At 43.9% G+C, this 22,174-nt stretch overlaps 1 protein-coding gene across 1 annotated transcript in view; it reads right to left on the bottom strand.

The window, feature by feature from the left end:
- The window catches only part of LOC127005267 (uncharacterized), a 67,062-nt gene that overhangs the window by 25,507 nt on the left and 19,381 nt on the right, over positions 1-22,174 (bottom strand). Inside the window, exons 3-5 of the mRNA XM_050874060.1 lie at positions 19,152-19,439; positions 14,336-14,577; positions 6,035-6,212 (exon numbers count right to left, since the gene is read on the bottom strand). Coding sequence (XP_050730017.1) covers positions 6,035-6,212; positions 14,336-14,577; positions 19,152-19,439 — 708 coding nt within the window. The remainder of the gene's footprint in view (positions 1-6,034; positions 6,213-14,335; positions 14,578-19,151; positions 19,440-22,174) is intronic.

Here is a 22,174-nt window from a genome sequence, read left to right as displayed (position 1 = left end):
AGTGGCACCATTATAATTGGCTCATGCTGCCCCCCGGAGCTCACTTTTTTCCTCCTTTACTCCCTTGTTATCTCAAAATACATACCTTGGAAAAAGGAAGAAAACAGGAAGAGAGAACGGGTCGTTTTAAAGCCACAGATGAAGCCTTATGATTGGCTGAGCTCTGAAAACACGCTTGTGATTTGCTGGGAGTCCAATGACGTCATTGCTGGCGCTCATCCAATCAGCGGCCTCGCTGCCTTGGGGCAGTGTCACACTGGCCATTTTCCTCTAACCATTGTGGCTACTGCAACGCCCATGCGCCCATATGGGAGCGAGTTGTCGGTTGTCCATAACCTAGTGTCACACTGGGCCTTTTTCTTCCCACCGCGTTGGCGGCAGCTTGGGCAACCGGCAAATCCAACTTTTCCTGGTGTGCGTCACACACGGCCAAGGTCGGTTGCCCGTATCCACATCCACAATGTAAACAAAGCACTTGCCCTGTATCGACATGGCGTCGTCTGCTAAAGTAAGGGCTGCCGTGGTTTGTGCTGCCATTACCCAAGTTATGGACTTGTTGCTGCAGTTAAATGGCAGAAAGAAGCTGTTGTCGGTGTGAAGTGTCTGTGGTTCCTCCGTGCCAGTTCTCATTGTCACCATCACGCGTGAGCGGCCAACCCACCCATCTAGACTCCGACCACATAAACACGTGGATCGAGTAACAACAAAGACACATACATACATACATACACACACACACACACACACACACCAGACTCATCATTAACCATGGCAGATGTTTCTCACAAACAAAAATGGCTTCGCCATTTCCTAAAGTGTGTTAGAACTTATTTGGTGAGTGGTTCATACAAACCAAACATACCCAATGGCAAGAAGAGAGCAGTGTTAAAGACGACTGCTCTCTTCTTGCCAAGAGCTAGGTTTGGTTCATGTGAGCCACTCACCAAATACGTTCTAACACACTCAAGAAATGGTGAAGTCGTTTCTGTTTGTCAGAAACATCTGCAATGGTTCCTAATGAGTCTGGTGTGTGTATTTACCTAGTTGTATTTACCTAGTTGTAATTTTACAGGGCCTGGGCTTACGCTCGTGTGGTCCCGTCTCCGTATCTATAATTATCCAACTTTTCCTTGAAGCTCTGCACACTCTTCGCCGATACTATTTCTTCACTTAGTCTGTTCCAAACCTCTATATTTCTTTGTGGGAAGCTATATTTCTTTATGTCTCTTGAGCATCTTTCCTTCCTCAACTTTTTACTATGTCCTCTAGTGTTCCTGCTGGAAGGTTCCTCTCTTAGTAGCAATTTCTCGTTATCTACTTCTTCCATTTTACTCAATAGCCTATATATTTGTATTAGGTCTCCTCTTTCTCTTCTTTGTTCTAGTGTTGGTAAGTCCATTTCCTTTAGTCTCTCTTCATATGTCAGTCCCTCCAGTTCTGGAACCATTTTTGTTGCCATCCTCTGTATTCTTTCTAGTTTTACTATGTGTTTCTTCATATGTGGAGACCACACTGTTTCCGCGTATTCTAGTTTAGGTCTGATCATAGTAGTAATTAATTTTTTCATCATTTCTTTGTCCATGTAGTGGAATGCTATACCTATATTTCTCACCATGTTATATGTATCACCGAAGATCCGATTTATATGACTTTCTGGTTGCATATAATCTTGCATTATTACTCCCAGGTCTCTCTCTTCATTTACTTTCTTTAATATTTCACCATCTCCCATTTTATATGTCCATTTTGGTCTTTCTACACTTTTACCCATTTCCATAACATGACATTTCTTCACGTTGAATTTCATCTCCCATTTCTGACTCCATTTCCAAATCTTGTTTAGGTCTTCTTGCAGCTCCTTGCAGTCTTCACTGTTTCTTATATGTCTTTGCAGTTTAGCATCATCTGCAAACAGGCTCATGTAGCTGTTTATTCCCTCTGGCATATCATTAATATAGACTAGGAAGAGTACTGGTGCTAAAACCGACCCCTGGGGCACTCCACTTTCCACCGCTCTCCATTCCGATCTAGTGTCCTTAACCACGGTTCTCATCTCTCTTCCTCTTAAGTAGCTTTCCATCCAGCACTTCATTTTCCCTCTCAATCCTCCTTTATTTTCTAGTTTCCACAGCAGTCTTGAATGTGGAACTTTGTCAAATGTCTTCATTAAGTCTAGGTAAATGCAATCCACCCATCCGTCTCTTTCCTGTAATTTGTCCGTCACTCTTGAGTAAAAGCTCAGCAAGTTTGTCACACATGAGCGGCCTCTCCTAAACCCATATTGACTGTTTGTGATTAGATTATGTTCTTCTAGAAATCTCATGCATTGTTCTTTTATTAATTTCTCACATATTTTACATACTACACTGGTCAGAGACACCGGTCTGTAATTTAGGGGTTCTTCCTTTTTTCCACTTTTGTATATAGGTACCACTTCTGCCCTCTTCCACTCCCTAGGCACTGTGCCAGTTTTAATTGAGCACCTAATGATGTCATATACTGGGCCAACTAGCTCATTTCTGCAATCTTTAAGTATAAAATCTGAAACTCCATCCGGTCCCACGGCCTTCCCTTCGTCCAATTCCCCCAATAGTTTTTTTTACCTTCTCTTTATCTATTTTGACCTCTTCCATATATACATCTAAGTTGTTTTCTTGTGGTTCATTAAATAATGATTCTTTGGTAAACACTTGCTGGAATTTTTTGTTAAATAATTCCACCATGCCTTTGGGATCCTCTATCTCTATATTCTCTTCAGTCAGTCTTTCAATTGTTTCTCTTGATTTAATTTTTCCATTTATAAATCTATAAAATAGTTTAGGTTGTTCTTTACACTTTTCCACAATATCCTTTTCGTATCGTTTCTCTTCTTCCTTTCTCACTTTCACGTACTCATTTCTCGCTGCCTTAAAGTCTTCTCTGTTTCTTTGATTTTTGTTTCTTTTTAATCTTGACCACGCTTTGTCTCTCTTTTCTTTTGCCTTTGCACATCTTGCATTAAACCAGTCCTTTTTAGCCCTCTCCCTCGGTCTGTATTTTGGTACGAACTTCATAACACCTGTGTTGTACGCCCTCATGAAAATATCATATTTTCCTTGAACTTCGCTTGTACTCATTAACTCTTTCCAATCCATTTCACCCAAAAACTTCTTGAGGTTTTCCACCCCTGCTTTCCTATAGTTTAATCTATTGCTTCTATAAGTCTCATCTTGTTCCCTTCCTCCTCCATTTCCATCTCTATGAGCACGTGATCACTTTTTCCCAGGGGGCAATCATACCTCAATTCATCCTTCACGTGAATTTCTCTTGTCAACACCAAATCCAGTCTTGCCGGTTCATCGTCTCTTCTATATCTAGTGCTTTCCTTCACCCTTTGTATCATCAAATTTTCCATCATTAAATTCAAGAATCTATTCCCCCATGCCACATCACTACCATTGCTCTCAAACCTCTCCCAGTCAACCTCTTTACAATTGAAATCGCCAACTAGTATTACTCCTTTGTTTGCCTTAAGTAATCTCCTCAAACTCTGTATGGTGTCATCAATCATGTTTTCATAATCTTCTTTACTCCATGATGTAGTTTTTGGTGGTACATATGTTACTGCAATCGTCATCCTTTCTCTGTTCTTGTTTTCCAAGCTTACATTCACTATCTCTGCTTTTCCTTCTCCATATTCTATTGATTTTACTAATAACTCTTTCTTTATCATTATCACCACTCCTCCTCCGCCTTTGCCCATTCTATCCTTCCTCCACACATTGTATCTTCCATCTAACTCAATTTGGATGTTTTCTTTTAGTTTAGTTTCAGTTAGGCAAACTATCATGGGATCCTTCTCTTTTAGATAATCTTGCAGCTCCATTTTACTAGAGATCAACCCATCTACATTTGTGTACATTATTCTTATTCCCCTCTCTGTATCTTTCTTATCTAGTTTTCGCTCCCCTTTCTCTTCTCCCTTATGAACCATTTCTTGATTCAATCCCCCGAAATTCTCCAAAAAAATGCTTCTTTTTCTTCCTCAGATCTTGCGTTATTTTTTACTTTTGTCTCTGCCAGTAATTCATTCCATTTCTTCCTTTCTTCTTCATTTCATTTCATTTGTGTGTGTGTGTGTGTGTGTGTGTGTTTGTTGTTATTCGATCCATGTGTCTATGTGGTTGAGTCAAGATGGGTGGGTTGGCCGCGCATGCGCAGTGGTGACAATAAGAACTGGCATGGAGGAACCACAGGCATGCCACACCCACAACTGTTTCTTCCTTCCATTTAACTGCAGCAACAAGTCCATAACTTGGGTAATGGCAGCACAAGCCCTTACTTTAGCAGACGACGCCATGTTGATACAGGGCAAGTGCTTTGTTTATGTTGTGGATGTGGATACGGGCAACCGACCTTGGCCGTGTGTGACGCACACCAGGAAAAGTTGGAGTTGCCGGTTGCCCTAGGTGGCGCCAACGCCGGCAAGAAAAGCTACTGGATAACTGTGAACTTGCTCCCGGTTTGACGTACGGGCGTTGCCCACCCCCAATGTTGGTTTGAAAACGGCCATTGTGACTGCCTTAAAGCAGTGAAAGCGCCGATAGGGTGGCGTGGCGATGACGTCATCGACTCCTCGGGATGGCGCGGCGAAGTTTTTGTTTTGGCAGAACTGGCAGCCAATGGCAAGGCAGCTTCCCTAAAAACACCGCTTCTTCTTCTTCTCTCTCTCTCTCTGCTCTCTCTCTATGTTTGGAGGAAGGATAGGTTCACGCAGTAATGGATTTAAATTAGAAAAGTATAGATTTAGGAGAGATATAGGCAACCATTGGTTTAGTAATAGGGTGGTGGGGAATGGAATAGACTCAGCAATCACATAGTTAGTGCAGGGACGATAGCTTGTTTTAAGAGTAGACTGGATAGCTACATGGACAAGGATGGCAGGTGGCAGTGAGGTGACCGGGGCAATGAAGGGAGAAGACAGAACTGATAAGAAAATCTGTTTGCATGGGACAGGAGGAGCAGCCCCAAGACAGGAGAGGAAGCTGAAGAAGACAAGATGTTTGAAGGCTATCAAGCAATACAGCTTTCCCAGCAGGGGCAATGAACAGTGGAACAGCCTGGACAGAGGCTGTTCACTCCAAAACATAAAATAAATTAGTATGAAGCAAAGTTTAGCTGACTGTCATTCAGACAGGAACCCATTAGCTTATTTCCAGTATGTAAGAACTAGTCACAGCACTCAAGTCTGAGGTGTGCATTATCACGTTCCGGCAACCTGCCGTCACATGGCGTGTTCCATTTCATGGCTGCTATGTGACAGCCTACACATAGGAATGTCGTCAGCACCAGTGGTATGCAGGCAGAAATGAAAAACACAGAAAATTATAAGTGACTTTGAGCTTCAAATTAATATTATTGTCGCAGGCAGCTGTTCTGTTATACTTTTTTTCTGCAGAGGGCAGTGCCTAGGATATTTAATAATTATATTCAGCTACTATATATAAATCAACAGTGACAGTATTAATTACTTCAAACTCAAAATCAACTATAACTGACTGTATTCGTCATTGCTGCCTGCATAATATTGATACTGACAACTATATCCTATGCATAGGCTGTCATATAATATCCAAGAAATTGGACAACTTGAGATGTACAGCAGGTTGTCAGAGCAAGATAATGCACGCCTCAGACTCCCCCAACACGACAATAAATAAACAAACAAACAAACAAACAAACAAACACACACACACACACACCCGCCCCCAATACCGCTCCATACCTCAGTGCTTATAAAGGCTCTGCGTTGCAAAGCTTTGCGGCCTGACGGGCAGAGGTTCGAGCCCCACTCAGGCTGGGATTTTTCTGCTAACAAGGAGTGGTTACTGTCCCCCCTTGAGGAAAGGGGATGGGGCGTGTGGTGTGTGGGGTCCTGGCAGTACCCAGAGATCGATCATATAAGCTTGCTCTTGTCAGGAGGGTACTTACTGGTGACAGCGAGTCCAACTCGTGATCAGGCCTTGGTAAATTATACACACACACACACACTCACCGGGTCAAACTCTGATATGGTGAGGAAGAGGCAGTGTACGGTACACTCCAGCTCGGGGAACCACTGTGTGACGCTGTGGCTCCGCTCGGTTGAGGTGGTGAGGCGGTACATGAGCTCCACAATGCTGGCCTGGGTGTCATAGTCCCCAGCCTCCTTCAACAGCCCCGGCAGATGTGTGCTGGGAAGGCAGGCGTGGGGTGAGTGGTGTGGGGGGTAATCAATTATTTGTAAATGATTACTTCTATTACTTTCTCAAAAAAATATTGCAGTCGATTATTTTTTCAGTAATCGAATCCTTGAAACGACTACTTTACTAAGCTTTTGAACGATGAACAAGTTTCTTAATTAGAATTCTAAATCAGAGAAAGAAGTAGCTAATTAAAAAACAACCTGACTTTGAAAATTGAGAAACAGCAATACCGAAGGGGCACCCGGGGCGGCACGAACTTGTACGGGCACTGCAGAAATGGCAGTGGGTACTGGGTTGGAACAGTAAGAAGGGGCAGTGAAAACAAACCCATAATCTTAAATTCTAGTATCGTAAAGGTAATTGATGGGGAAAATAAGTACTAAATATAAATACAAAAAAAATATAAGGTCGCTACTTCGTGGATTTTCGCCTATCGCGGGGGGTTCTGGAACCTAACCCCCGCGATAGGCGAGGGATTACTGTAGTCATACCTGGGTTTACGAGTGCCTTAGTTAACAAGTGTTTGGATTTACAAGCAAAAAAGATCACAAAAAATGCCTTGGTTTACGAGCAGTGACTTAGTATATGAGCACCCTGTTTGTGCTTTTTTTTTATGTCGCCACCTCAAGGGTAGGGACACGGACTATATGGAGGCCGTCAGGGTCAAGCACGTACGTCCCTCCGAGGAGGGACCACAGGCCCTTCCAGGTGACGGCTCATGAAGGGGAGGGGAGGATGCTGACAGACCAACTCTATCGGCTGCTGTCAGCCTAGCCAACCAAGTTGGTCTTTCGACGATGACTGGTGTGTTTTTTTGTACAAGTCGAAGATGTGAGCGTGGGTTCCCTTTGTTCACTGCAAGATGAGAGTGCTCAAAGTGGAAAACAATGGGAATAGAGTCTCAGTTACGGTTGCCACCTCGAGCTAAAAAAAAAATAAAGGAATGTAACATCCCATTCTCCAATACAGAACGAATCCATATTTCAAGGAACGGTTGGCAACACTAAAATTTCTCTAGCCTGCCATGACTGACAGCCGCTGCTGGTGAAGGCAGGAGGAAGGGAGAGGGACGTTATGACACGTACTTTACATGTATTTCAGGACAACCGTTGACAAACATAATTTTATGGACTGGTTTTGTGGTTCACCCAAAAATGCGGCCACTACAGTTTTAAAATACTGAACTTTACCTGCTTAAGGGGGCCGGCCAGGCCAAAAACGAAGAAAATCGGTCAAAATGAAAAACTGACAAAAAAATTCTTCCGCTGCGTATGCCTTTTGAGAATCTAATCACATAGTTTTTCTTTAAAATTCGCATTCCTTTTTTTTCTTATGGGCGTATAATGGACCCCCCACACATAAACTTGATATTATGATATGTACTAGGTATGTAATACATCGATTATTACATTTATTTTTGAGACACATGTTACCCTGTTAGTGACATCTGGCATTTATCCTTCTCTATACTCCGGCTCACACACACACATACGGCCTCAGGGCTCATCTGAGCTCATCAAAGTGAGGCTGCGCTGCTTTGCCCTCCTGTTACAATCCCCATAAGGCCCCTACCTAGCATCACACTTCCGGGCTGTTCCTGGCATACCTGGGAATGGGACGGCGATCTAAGAAGTATATACATCTTGTAGAAGCAGGACAGAACATAAAACAAGAGAAAAAGGCAGCAGAGGTCACAGTCGAAGACAGGTTTAGCTAGTGCCGCACCCAGACCACACTCACCACCCTTGCCACCTCCGGCCTCTGGCTCTCCTGGCCTGTCGACCTCACCCACCACTCCTGCTGCACAAACAACACCCACAACACCTCGCTATGACCTATGAAGAACAATACTGAAAGAAGATCCGGAAAAACAAGACTCAAGTGAAGAAGAATGTATAGTAATAAGCAGTAATAAGCGGTGGCTGAGTGGTTAGCGTGCCAGCGCTGCGTCCGGGAGATCCAGGAGGGATGCAGGTTCGAATTCTGGCTGTCACACAGCTGGGATTTTTCAGTCACCGCAGAGTGGCCTAAGACTACCCACATGCTGCCCTGAAGACCACCTATCAACCCAGACCCTAGATTACCTCTCCAAAGAGAGGCTCAAAGATGAGCTCCGGGGGGCAGTATAAGCCAAAACAAGATGGCGCCACTATAAACACTCGCCTGCGCCACAACGGGCTGGGCCGACCATCAGGCCCCCACCAGTAAAAAAGCCTAACGGCGCAATGTAAAAAAAGAAAAAGAAAAAGAAAAAAGAAACATCAGAGAAATATTGTCCACCCAATGCTTGTGTGGCGACGACTATGATGTTCAATTTTCACCAGATGGCTTCGAGACTGTCACCGACCTACACTGTGAGGCTGTAATGAAAAGATCACCTCAACACCTGCACCATGTCAATCATCTGCACAACTACGTTCACCACCCTACAGAAAAAATGTCGCCGCAGTACACCAGTCAGTCATAGAAGATTTTGGATATGCTGGCATACGAAGAATACAAGGGTTATATGGCATGCCTGTAATGGGTAATAATAAATATTACAGGCAGCTGAAATATCTTTATCAAGAAATGGAATTTTTTTTCACTGTGAAGCAGAAGAAAGTGTATGAGGCTATAGACCTGCCTGCACTACATGCAACACATGGGACACTGTTCCTGATGAAGATGGAAGACTCAGCATCAACATTTACTACAATGGCTCGTGGATGAAGAGAGGGCATACTTCACAGATTAGCATGGGAGTCATCATTGAAGTTTGCACTGGCTTTGTCGTTGATACTGAGGTGCTGAACAAGTTTTGCCAAATGTGCAGCATTAAAGAAGGACAACTGAAAGATAGAAAAATTTCTGAAGAAGAATTCAATGTCTGGAGGACCCTGCACAATGAAGAATGTGCCAAGAACTATGAGGGATCATCAGCAGCCATGGAACAAGCAGCTGCACTGAGGATGTTTCCAAGATCAGAGTCCCTGGGCTTCAGATACAGAAATATGGTTAGCGATGGTGATGCAAGCACGTACCTTGCCATTTCCAACATGAACAATGGACGTGGGCCCTACGAAGAGCTCAAAGTCACAAAATTGGAATGTATAAATCACGTTCAGAAGAGGATGGGAACACGACTGAGGAAGCTGAGAGACGAAGACAGAGTGGAGACTGTAATGAAGACTGGAAAAAGGAGGAGACTGAGTACCCTGGGTGGAAAGAACAAACTGTCTGACACCACCATTGCTACCCTGACATCATACTATGGAATAGAAATAAGAAACAATATAAATAAACCATTTGTGGAAATGCAGAAAGCAGTCACGGCCACATTCCATCACGTGTTCAGCACCAAGACACGTCCACGCCATGGACTTTGCCAGCAGGGAGAAAACTCATGGTGCTGCTAGCAAGCTGCACTCAAAAAAGGAGAAGAGAGAAGATCAAATTCAAAAGGTCATCTTTAGTAATAAATCTGGATGCAAAAAGTGAGAAAAAGGTCAGACAAGTTTGTGAGTCCCTGGCAACTAAAGATCTACTGGAGCAATGCACTCAGGGGCTCACTCAGAACACAAATGAAAGCTTCCATTCAAAGATCTGGCGATGTCAGAAAGTCAAGTTTGCTGGAGCATCAAAGTCCAATTTGTTTCCCACATCACCATCCTTCACCATAATTTTGGATACAACAAAGTAAATTTCTTGCAATATCTTGGAATAAAATCAAACGCCCTCAACTACTCTCTCAAAATTCAAGTAAAAGATACTAAAAGGAAAAGCATGAGGAAGAAGAGATCCCAGAACATCAAAGAGAAGAGGAAAGAGGTGACATATGCTCCAGGAGCATTCTGAAACAAACTTGGCAACAATGAGTAGCTTGGCAGCTGTGACACCCCTCGATCCTTTGTGAGCCTCCCCCCCGCCTCAAGCTGAGGCGGGGGGAAGGGGAACCAGGAGCCTTACAGACAGAATATTTTGTGCCTGGACATCAAAATATATGACTGAGCATAAAGATATATCTTTTTATGTATCATTACAAATAAATGAAATAAATGCCATGATATCACTTCGCTATGTTTGAATGTTATGCATCCAAAACTTTACCTGGCCATATCTCAAAATGTAAGTTATATACCTTTGCACTTCAATTTCTCCATCATTTTTCAACTGATTTCGATGAAACCAACACCAAAACCAGGCCTAGACTTGTAAGAATCAAAATATAGTGAGTTTTTTTTTCTCATATATGAAGTGAGTGAATTATGGTGTATTTATGTCTGAATTTTTAGGGGGAAATTATGAGCATGAAAGTTTGAAAATTTATATTCCGCAAACTAATGATTATTAACCCTTTCATTGCTAAATGCTCGTAGCGAGTGTTAGGTGTATTTGCTGGTGGTGCTAAACGCTCGCTGCGAGCTCCAGTCGCACTCAAATCTCCTGCATATGAGTGTTCCAACACTATTCCTCACAACACAGAATTGCCAATTGAGTGGGTTCTCCACTAAATTTGGTGGAAAATCATATCAGCCCAAGGCAAAAAATCTACAGCCAAGCAACTGGTGGATGTTGTTGACCAATATAGCGACATTTTTGCATAGCTTCACTTATCACATGACTGATATTTTGACCAAATAGTTGTAAATTTTGCAGTTGGCAATACTGCCCTGCCAGCACCCCATCATCAAGAGATCTACTCAGTAGTTGCCTTACGGCTGACCGTCGTGCACGTATAAATGTACGTCTTCACAGGCAACACCCCCTGAACATGCCTGTACATTTGCAGGAGAGGCTTACATTACCAAATCTTATAGATCTTGGCCTCCTCTTTCCAATAGTGTTTTTGTTTTTTAGCTGTGATGAATAGTTTTTGAGATACAGAGGTTAAAAGAGCGAGCACTAGCGTCACTTGCTGGTGGTGCTAAAAGCTCGCTGCGTGCGCCAGTCGCACTCACTTTTTTTTTTTTTTTTTTTTTTTACAGCAAAGGAGACAGCTCAAGGGCACAAAAAAGTAAACATTAAAAAAAAGAAAAAAAAAAAAAGAATCCAAAGAGGTAAGATAAGTCAGTTTCGGGAGGAGAGGTGTCCTGATACCCTCCTCTTGAAAGAGTTCAAGTCGTAGGCAGGAGGAAATACAGATGAAGGAAGATTGTTCCAGAGTTTACCAGCGTGAGGGATGAAAGAGTGAAGATGCTGGTTAACTCTTGCATAAGGGGTTTGGACAGTATAGGGATGAGCATGAGTAGAAAGTCGAGTGCAGCGGGGGGAGGCATGCAGTTAGCAAGTTCAGAAGAGCAGTCAGCGTGGAAATATCGATAGAAGATAGAAAGAGAGGCAACATTGCGGCGGAATTTAAGAGGTAGAAGACTATCAGTATGAGGAGGAGAGCTGATGAGACGAAGAGCCTTTGCCTCCACTCTGTCCAGAAGAGCCATGAGATGCATACTCCATACGAGGGGGGACAAGGCCCTGTATATGGACAGCAACTGTGCAGGGAGAAGAACTGGCGGAGACGGTACAGAACGCCCAGCCTCGAGGAAGCTGATTTAGTAAGAGATGAGATATGAAGTTTCAGTTGAGATTTTGAGTTAAGGATAGACCGAGGATGTTTAGTGTTGAGGAAGGTGATAGCTGGGTGTTGTCAAAGAATAGGGATAGTTGTTTGGAAGATTGTGTCGAGTGGATAGGTGGAGAAACTGTGTTTTGAGGCGTTGAGGACACCAGGTTCTTCTTGCCCCAATCAGAAATAATAGTAAGGTCTGAGGCTTGCAGCCTCCAGCCTTGAGTCGTTAAGTTCCTGAAGGGTGGGTCTTCTATTAAAAGAAGTTGAATAATGCAGAGTGGAATCATATGGATAGGACAGTTCGTTTTGGAAAGAAGATCATCAATGAACAACAGGAAAGAGTTAATAGATTTAGGGAAGAACAGTGACCGTCTACCACGGCAGAAATAGAACGGTCAGAAAGGAAACTGGAGATAAAGGTACAGAGAGAAGGATAGAAACCGTAGGAGGGTAGTTTAGAAAGAAGATTTGCCAGACCCTATCAAAAGCTTTTGATATGTAAAGTTTCACCGAACGGCTAGAGGATGACCAAGAAAGTAAAGCAATAGGACGGTAGTTTGAGGGATTGGAGCGGTGCAAAAAACACCCCCTGAACGTGCCTGTACATTTGCAGGAGAGGCTAACATAACCGAATCTTATAGATCTTGGCCTCTTCTTTCCAATGTTGTTTTTGTTTTGTAGCTGTGATGAATAGTTTTTGAGATACAGCTGTTAAAAGTGATCCCCTTCCCCCGCTGAGGTGAAAGAGCGCGCCTGAGGGGATAGTCTTGTTGCGAGTGCTTAGCAAGGAAAGGGTTAATACGTACAATATTTCACTATACTTTCATCAGCCTAAACATGGTTCTTGTACTTTAGTATTTGTTCCCATGTAGAGCAATTATCATAGCAGAAATAGCCTTTTCAAAAAAAATTCAAATTTTCCAAAAATAGTCATTGGTAAAAAATGGAAAGGTGATATTGTTTTTTTGGGGCTAAATCTTATGCATATGGTGTCCTTTATGTCTGGTATACAAATCATGACAATAACCTATTGAATAAAGAAAAAGGGTAAAAAACGGCTGCTCCCCTTAACCATTCAGACAACCAAATACGGAACAAATAGCATTCCGTATTTTAAAAAAAGGGCGGCAAGTTGGCAACCCTAGTCTCAGTCCATGTTGGAAACTAGTAGAGATGGCACCCGTGCGCTCGTGTCTGATTGCATTTGTGCTTTGGTGTGCGATCTTTGTGTTTTCATGAGTACAGTGTGCATTAATTGTGCTTTAACAATGTAGGTACCCCACAAAGATGGTTAAAAGGGATGGTGCTGCAAAGAAGAAAACAGGAACGACGGATACTATGCTCACAACAGGAACGGGAGGCAAAGCCTCGGCAGCTTGTATGCCCTCCTGTGACTGACCCCCGTTCACCCTCCATCTTGGACGATACATCAGGTTAATTAGCTTCACGTTGGTGGTCAAACGGAGTTCCGGTGCCTCAAGAATAGGGAAACTGCGGCTGCTAAACCCTGGTGCAAAGCCTCCACTTTGAGCGTAGTTAGCAGTTGTGGGAGTCTCCATAACAACCGAAACACAATGGTTTGCGTTTCATATTATTAAATTTTTATAATTGCTATCTGTTAGTAAAATTACTTTAATTCTGTTTAACATAACATGTAAAATGATTACTATATAAAAATTTTTTTGAGATATGGGATGCATTAATGGGATTCACATTAATTTCAATGGGGAAATTCCTTTTGGTTTACAAGTGTTTTGGTGTGCGAGCAAAATTTTGGAATGAATTAAGAAGAATTTAGAGGAGGATTGAGAGGTTTAGAAAAAGATTAATCCTCTTCCATTTTCTCTTGACCCTTTCCATACTGTGATGCCGACGTCTGCGTCACGGATGGAAAGTGTTAAACTCGTAAAACGAGGTATGGCTGTATGTTCAATAAATGTATACGTGTGTGTTGAGTGGGGGAAACTGTGTTGGTGTTAGAGCTCACAGCAAAGGGTGAATGTTTAATAAATGTGCTGATGTTACAGCTCACACCAATGATTTTGATAGAAGTTTGTTCATCATTTAAGAGTAAGATGCACTGGGCAATATTTTTTCCTCTTCAACCAATGACATGACTCCAAGTGCTATATAAATTAATGCATAAATAAGTATTATAAACAACACCAGCCAATCAGCCAGCCAAAGGGAATGACAGGCCATCCATTGCCTGGGAAAACTATAAAAGATAAATAAAACAAATTGCTAAATACACAAAACTACAAACATATTCATTTACCCAGCCAGCCAGCCAGCCACAACCAGCCGGTCAGCCATCCAGTCAGCCACACTCGACCACACCCAGTTAGCCACAGCCACCCATTCATCCCAGCCACACCCATCCAGTCAGCCACACCCAGCCCCACCTAGTCAGTCAGTCACCCAGCCATTCATGTCCAGCCAGCCACACCCAGCCATCCATGTCCAGCTAGCCACACCCAACCAACAACACCCAGCCAACCACACCAAACAATCCACATCCAGCCACACCCAGCCAGCCACACCAGCCATCCAAGGTCCTTACAAGAGGGTGGAACACTGTCGCCTGAGTCCCGTGCGCACCCCAACACTGAGGTTGCTAAGGAGTTCGTTGAGATCCTTGAGGACGGAGTGGCGGTGGTTCATAGCATACCGCCCCCTCTGCTGTCCATTACCGTTGTTGTCATCACCGCCAAAGTTGCCCTTGTCCACCACCACCTGCAGTTGTGACACCACCAGCAGCCCGGCCTGTGCCACGACTGCCTTCCGACGGTAGCTGAGGAGAAGCTGGAGAGGGAAAAGAGAGAAAAAGTTAATAGGGGAGGCATCGAATAAGAGTTTGGCAGGGGAAGGAAGGGAGGGACAGGGTTGGTAGGGGAGCCATAGAATAAGACTTTGGCAGGGGAGGGAAGGAAGAGTGGAGAAGCTTGTGTGTGGAGGGAACAGAGTGGAGAAGCTGCTGGGTGGAGGGAAGGGAGTGGAGGAGGAGGAGAAGGTGGAGGAGAAGGAGGAGGAAACATGGAAACATGGACTAGCAGGCAGCAGAAAGCCTGCTGGCTCATTACTAGGCTGCCTGCTTTCAGTGATTTAATCAATCCGTTTGCCATAGGAGTGGTTTGCAGTGAAGGATTAAAGCACTTGTGCACCTACTCTTGGGTACGTTGTAGCCCGCTACTGGGCTCTCAAGGAGATCTAAGACTAATTTGTACTTGCGACAACTGATTTAATGTTCTGGTACTTCAAGAGTATTTGAAGGAGCTCGTAGTTGGGGTGATGAAACGTTATCACTTTTTCATATTTATTTTAACCTATCTTAACACTATGAATAACAAGAATAATATAAAATACACTTCAATAAGACCCAGCGGGTCGTCAGGCCTTGCTCACTGCCTGTTAAGGGACACGTATCTTCCTACTTCAATACTAGTTGCAATTCTAACTATTTCTTATTACACATACACTGGATATACATATACTCTTATAATCTAAACAATACCACTATACACAATGGACACTATTACGCTTTCCTTTCTGGTACAACACTTCACTTTCTACTCACGACAGCGTAGATGAACACACGACACATGTTGTGTCTAAAAATTAGAGGGACACGTGAGTGTTGGTCAGAATGATTTCTAGTTCTGCCTCGAGTATGCCGAGGGAACCCTTATATGGGCGATTGCCTACGTCACTATACGTCATTAGTACGTCATAACTATTGACTGTGCACATAAGGCTCCTGCACTGAGGGTGCACTCCTAACCCTATGATCTGGTTACATCCTCTATGGTTATAGTACATAAGAGTGAATATTCATGAGTAGTGTTATTCTACATGGCTTCAGTTTACATGATTATCGTCCTTATAGCCTTTGGCGTGGTGCTGTCGTTGGGTGAAGTGGGTGGTTTCGGGAAGCCGGCAGAGCGCCGGCTGTATGGTGGCCTGGGACGCCCCTTTTTGCTTCCTGTGCGTTTCGATAATGATTTGTTCTTCACACTGTCGCCTCGCTGTGCTGTGTTCTTCAAATTGTTCTTAAAGTTGGATGAATTCAAACGTTCTACGTAGCTTTCTTCTTCCTTATTTATTTGTGATGTTCGTACTGGGTCAGGTGATGTTACTGCGTCTGTGTTTGTAGATGCATTGCCCTGCGGGGCACCACAGGTACGTTCAGTTCACTCCCGATGCAGCAAAGTGGCGATCAATGCATTTCTTGAATGAGTTGATGCTCTCTGCGCTAACCACTTCTGCAGGAAGGCTGTTCCAGTGGCTAACCACTCTATTCGAGAAATAACTCCTGCCGATGTCAGTATTGCATCACTTTGCTTGAATAGTTTTTCCGTTGTTTCTTGTTCTCAGGTTAGTTTGCAGCGTGAAGAGCTTGGAGTGATCAATGTTGCTGAGCTTGTTCAGGTACTTAAAGACTTGTATCATGTCTCCCCGCAGGCGTCTCTTTTCCAACGTGAAGAGGCTGAGTCGCTCGAGTCGCTCTTCATAGGGTTTCGTCCTCAGTGATGGTATCATCTTCGTGGCGCGGCGCTGTACTCTTTCAAGTAATTCAATGTCTTTCCTGTAATTTGGAGACCAGAATTGCACGGCGTATTCCAGGTGGGGCCTTACCAGCGAATTATACAAGGATAACATAACTCCCGGTGTCTTGTATTCGAAGTTCCTCACTATGAATCCAAGCATTGTATTGGCTTTCTTACAGGCGGACTTGCAGTGTTTTGTTTGTTTCAAGTCACTGCTGATGGTGACCCCAAGGTCTCTTTCCTCTTGCACAACATGTAGTGGTTCGCCACCCATGTGGTATGTGTGGTTGCTGTTTCTGGATCCGATATGCATTACTTTACATTTGGTAGTGTTGAAGGACATCTGACATTTTTCTGACCACAGAGTGATCAGGTCCAGGTCTCTCTGGATAATTTCGCAGTCTTCCGTCGTGAGGGCCTTCCCACCCACCTTTGTGTCGTCGGCAAATTTTGAAAGATTGGATTTCAGTCCTAGTTCTTGGTCGTTGATATATATGATGAAGAGTATGGGTCCCAGCACTGACCCCTGTGGCACTCCACTTGTGACCGGGAGCCACTCGGAGGCCTGTCCGTTGAGTACAACTCGTTGTTTTCTTCCAGTGAGCCAGTCTTTGATCCACGCTGTCAGATTGTCACCTAACCCCGCCAACTTGAGTTTCTTGAGGAGTCTTTCATGTGGGACTTTGTCAAAGGCTTTTTGAAAGTCTAGATATATAACATCACTGGGGATATGATTATCCCAGTTTTCATAGATACCTTGGAAGAAGTCCAGTAAATTGGTTAAGCATGAGCGCTTGTTCCTGAAACCGTGCTGAGCATCGGAAATGATGTTGTTGTCTTTAAACAACCTAACGAGTTTGTCTCTGATGATCTTCTCAAGGATTTTTCCCGCCACTGAGGTCAAGCTGATTGGTCTGTAGTTTAGGGCCACACTTTTGTCTCCCTTTTTGTAGATCGGTGTTACGTTCGCTTGTTTCCAGTCTTCTGGGACTTTGTTTTGTTGTAGGGACAGATTGTAGATGGCAGTGAGTGGCTTGAGGATTTGCTGCTTGAGTTCCTTGAGCAGCCTGGGTGACAAGTCGTCGGGTCCGGTAGACTTGTTTGTCTCGAGTTTGTCTAGGTACTTTTTCACATCCCGTTCATCGATTGTGCCAATTTCAAGGGGAGTAATTCCCATCGGTGGGGTAGGGCTCTCGGGTACGGACTGGGTGTTCTCGACCGTGAACACAGACGTGAAGTTTCTGTTTAGGATTTCGACCATTTGTCTGCTGTCCTGTGTTAGTAAGTCACTTTCATCCTTTAGGGGACCGATATTGCTTTTTGTCTTCTTTTTGGTTCTTATTTACGTGGAGAACTTTTTCAGGTTGGACTTAGCTTCGCGCGCAATCTGCTTTTCATAGTCGTGTTTACGCTGGCGAATGAGAGTCCTGCAAGCTCTGAGGCTTTGATGGTACTGTTCGCGAACCTCATCAGTGCTGTTTTCCTTTTGCAAATTGTATTTTCTCTTCTTTAAATTAATTGCCTGTCGAACTTGGGTAGTGATCCATGGTGGGCTTGTGGCATTATTTGTTCTCCTAGTCTTCATGGGAGCAGTTGTTCTCTCTACCTCTAGGAGCTTGTTCTTGAAACGGTTCCATGCGCCGTCCACAGGAGTGAGGTTCATGGATTCCCAAGTCGTCTGGGTTAGCAGCTCACGAGCGAGATTAAAATTGGCTCTTTTGTAGTCTGGAATCCTGGACCTGTTTTTGGTGAGTTCATGGTCTGTTTTGATCTTTAGGCGAATTAGGGGGGGGGGGGGGGAGAAGATTGCTCCCTCTTGCACAAGGGAGCACGGGCCTTTGCCAAAGGCGGCCCGTAGCAGGGAGCCGACAGACCGACTCTATCGGCGATCGAAATCTAGCCGACCAAGTCAGTCTGAGGTGATGGTCGCAACCACTTAGTTTTTCGCCGACCTGACATTCACGTGTGAGATCTGAATCACCCACGAGTACTAGGTCTAGTAAGTTATTTTCCCTTGTCGGTTGGGTAACAATTTGAGCTAGAAAAGTGTCCTCTAACATTTTGAGCAATCTGTTACCCTCCTGATCTCCAATCATCGTGGTCCAGTCAATGTTGGAACAGTTAAAGTCCCCAGTAATGACTGACTGTTTGTTTTGTGTTATGGTGTGAATTTCCTCATATAGCGCTTCGTCGTCCGCTGCTTGTTGCTTTGGAGGTCTGTAAACGGTTCCAATCGTTATTTTGTTGTGCTTGCGGCAAAAGTCATACTCATTGAACGATCTGCCTCGTAACATGGACATTATCACGCATCAGCGAATAAAAAAAATTTAAAAAATCACTAATGTATATAGTTTTTGGTGAAGTACAAAGGCTAATGTATACTCACACACCCCCAAAAAAATCCTACATGTCATCACACCTGGGTCAAAATGGCCACTTTCAAAACTTTTTTTGACAACAAAAACGTTACAGGAAACGCTGTGCCGAATGGCACACGGGGCACCCATACCAGAGAAGTGGGAAGGAGCAGCGGACTGTGATATTCTCTACTCCACAGGTCACCCGATGCACTAATACATGCCCATGAATGAGTTGAAAAAGTCGGCCAAGGTTAACCACAGTGAGCGCGAGTTTCAAAAACACCTTAATTTTTGTGCTAAACGGCATACGGTTTCCATTCTAGGGTTAACAAGCTATGGTTGTTCTAACAGAACAAAAACAAGCAATGAATAAATCTTATTGAATAAATAAATGAATAGGTAAATAAATAAGTGAAATAAATAACTGGCCCCAAACTAGTCAAAGCCACAAGTAACAACAATAACCACTCACATTGAACAGGTAGGTGAGTCCCTTCACAAACGCAGAGCAGTCAAACCCTCCCCCTGCTCCTGCCCCGCCCCCCCCAGCACCCTCCTCCTCCAACAGCACTCTGGAGGGGAAGGCACAGAGCAGGGCGTAGGCCTTCACAGTGGTGGCCACCCTCTGGGCGTGGGTGTGCTGCTGAGGATGTTGGTGTTTGTCCTCCTCCTCGTCCTCGTCCAGTGGGTGACAGTGCCTGGCGTACTCCTTCAGCAGCTCCAGAATGCTTGTTATTCCGGGAGACATGGATGCTACGGCCTGGGGGGGAATGTGGCGATGGGTAAGAATGGCTGTGTGTGGCTTGAGAATGAGAAGCACTATAGCATGCATAAGGGAACAACAGTTCATCAGTAAAGAGGAACTGAACATAAGAACAAAAGGAGTCTGCAGGAGGTGGGTGGGCATATATACAGTAATCCCTCGCCATATGGCGGTTCACTTATCGCGGTCTCGCTGTATCGCGGATTTTTAAATTGTATCGTATTGCGGATTTTTTGCTATATCGCGGGGTTTTGCGGTAAAATAAGCATTTTCTAGCCTAAAAAATGAAAACGTAGCAACACACCTAAATAAGCACCTACGTCACCCACCTATTTTTTATATTTTTCCGTCGCGGCCTATTGCGCTGTTAGTCTTTTTCCTGGTTCACTCCTCCCCCACTTCCTTTCTTTCTCCTCCCTCTCCGTCCCTGTATTTTTCTCCTTCCTTCTCATTTCTTTCTTCTTTTCCTTTCACCTCCCTTCCAGTTTTTCTCTTTTAATCTCTTTCCCTCCCACTCACACCTTTTCTCTCCCCCTCTTTCCTCACCTTTACCTGACCCTCCCTACCTCTCTCTTTTAATCTCTTTCCCTCCCAGCCTGCCTCACAAGCTAACCCCAGCCTGCTTCACAGGCTAACTCCCAGCCTGCCTCACAGGACAACTTCCAGCCTGCCCCACTTAACGCTTCTCTTCCTGCTTCACAGGATGTCGGGTTCCAACCTGTAAGGAATGGAGCCAAACCAAAGCAGGCAACCAAGAATTTACTGACCCCCAATACCTTCAATAGGTTCCAGGTGCTGGCAGACACCATGGAGGATGAGTTCGAGACTCGCCTAGTTGGGGACTCCATGGTGCGTGGCCTGCTGGTCAAGTTCTGTGGTCGTTCATCAAACGGCCACAGAAAACGTTACTGCTATCCAGGTGCCAGACTGGATGACATCACCGCAGCGTGCGATGATGTCACGAGAAATGCCGACCGAAACACCCTCTTTGTCATTCACGCGGGGACGAATGACGTAAAGACAACCCTTTCTGATGAACTGCTTGAGAAATACCGCCGCATGATCACGCAGTATAAACGTAAAACAGATGCCAGTAACGTCATAATCTCAGGAATCCTCCCGAGGGTCAGTGCCGAATCTAGCTTTTACAGTAAGGCCTTCAGCACAAACAACAGACTTCAGTCCCTTTGCTCACAAGAAAACGTCCAGTTCGCTAATTTGTGGAACAATTTTTACTACGATTCAGACTTGTTCCTTCCTGATGGCATCCACTTGAACCCTGTTGGAGCAGCCCGTTTCGGGAGGCTACTCTGTGACCAAGTGGCTCTTCGAAAGCCAAAAAACACGGAGGCGAGAACACCAGCAGCTCCACCGTAAGGGAGCACTCAACCCGCAAAACCCCCGACTCGAATCACATTAAAGCTTGCTATGTAAACGCTCGTAGCCTACGTAACAAATTTGAAGACTTAGAAGTCCTCGCAGCTACAAATCATTATCACATCATCGGAGTCACAGAATCTTGGATAGACACTTCAAATAGAGATTTCATTGCGGAATATAGATTACCGGGTTATACCATCTTTAGTCATGAAAGAGAGAACAGACAGGGTGGAGGCGTTATCTTTTATATCCACAACTCTCTCCATCCAGTATCCGTGAAAACAGATATTATAACCAATGTAGACACGGTCTTCATTGAAATTAAAAATATATCTCATAAAATAGTAATTGGACTTATCTACAGACCGCCAAGGCAGACTCTTGATATCGACCACGCATTAAGTGAATTATTATTAGAAACAAGTAGCAGTTGCGAGGCAGTAATTGTTGGGGACTTTAACTTGCCAGTGAAAAGATGGGGTGAACCGTTGAACTGTCATACAGGGCTCGACCTATACACAAATTTACTAGAAAGTGATTTGCATCAACACGTTCAAGAACCGACTCGGGAAAATAATATACTTGACCTTATCTTTTCAACGACAGCTGATCTAGTTAACGAAGTAAATGTTGGTCCAAATTTTAGTTCTAGTGATCACCGAACAATCACATTCAGCATCAATGTGAAAGAAAGTAAAGTAACTCCTAGTAAAGAAAAGGTGCCTGATTATCAGAGAGCGAATTTCGAAAGACTCCAATCAATTCTAAATAATTCTGACTGGACTAAAATCTCGGCGGAAACAGATATTGATAAATCTTGGGGGGCCTTCACCACAATATTGAACAATGCCATAAGCATATGCGTACCCTATCGTAACAGACGTTCAGCTTTTAAGAAGAAACCCAAATGGTGGAATAACGAGATTCAAAATAGCCTATCTCTTAAAAAATGCATATACAGTAGATACATATCAACTCAGAGTGTGGCTGAAAAACTAGAGTTGGACAGAATTCGCCGCGAAACAAAGAAATTAATAAAACGAAGCAAGAAAAATCTTGAAGAATATATAGCGGAAACAAGTAAATCTAATCCTAAAGAATTTTTTAGCTATGTAAATAATAAAAAGTCACTCACTTGTGGTATCGGACAACTTGCTAATGATAATGGTAACCACACGAACAATGAAAATGGAATGGCTACAATCCTAAATAACTTTTTCGCATCCGTATTTACCGACGAAGATTGTTTATCACCTCAACCGCCGGAGGTTAGAAGGACCGAAAAGATGTTAAGTGGCGTGCTCATCGTAGAAAGTGACATTTTACGCACAACTGAAAAGATTAAAGTAAGC

Source organism: Eriocheir sinensis, chromosome 29, assembly GCF_024679095.1.
Source record: "Eriocheir sinensis breed Jianghai 21 chromosome 29, ASM2467909v1, whole genome shotgun sequence".
NCBI lineage: Eukaryota > Metazoa > Arthropoda > Malacostraca > Decapoda > Varunidae > Eriocheir > Eriocheir sinensis.
This window is presented reverse-complemented; position numbering and strand designations above follow the sequence as displayed.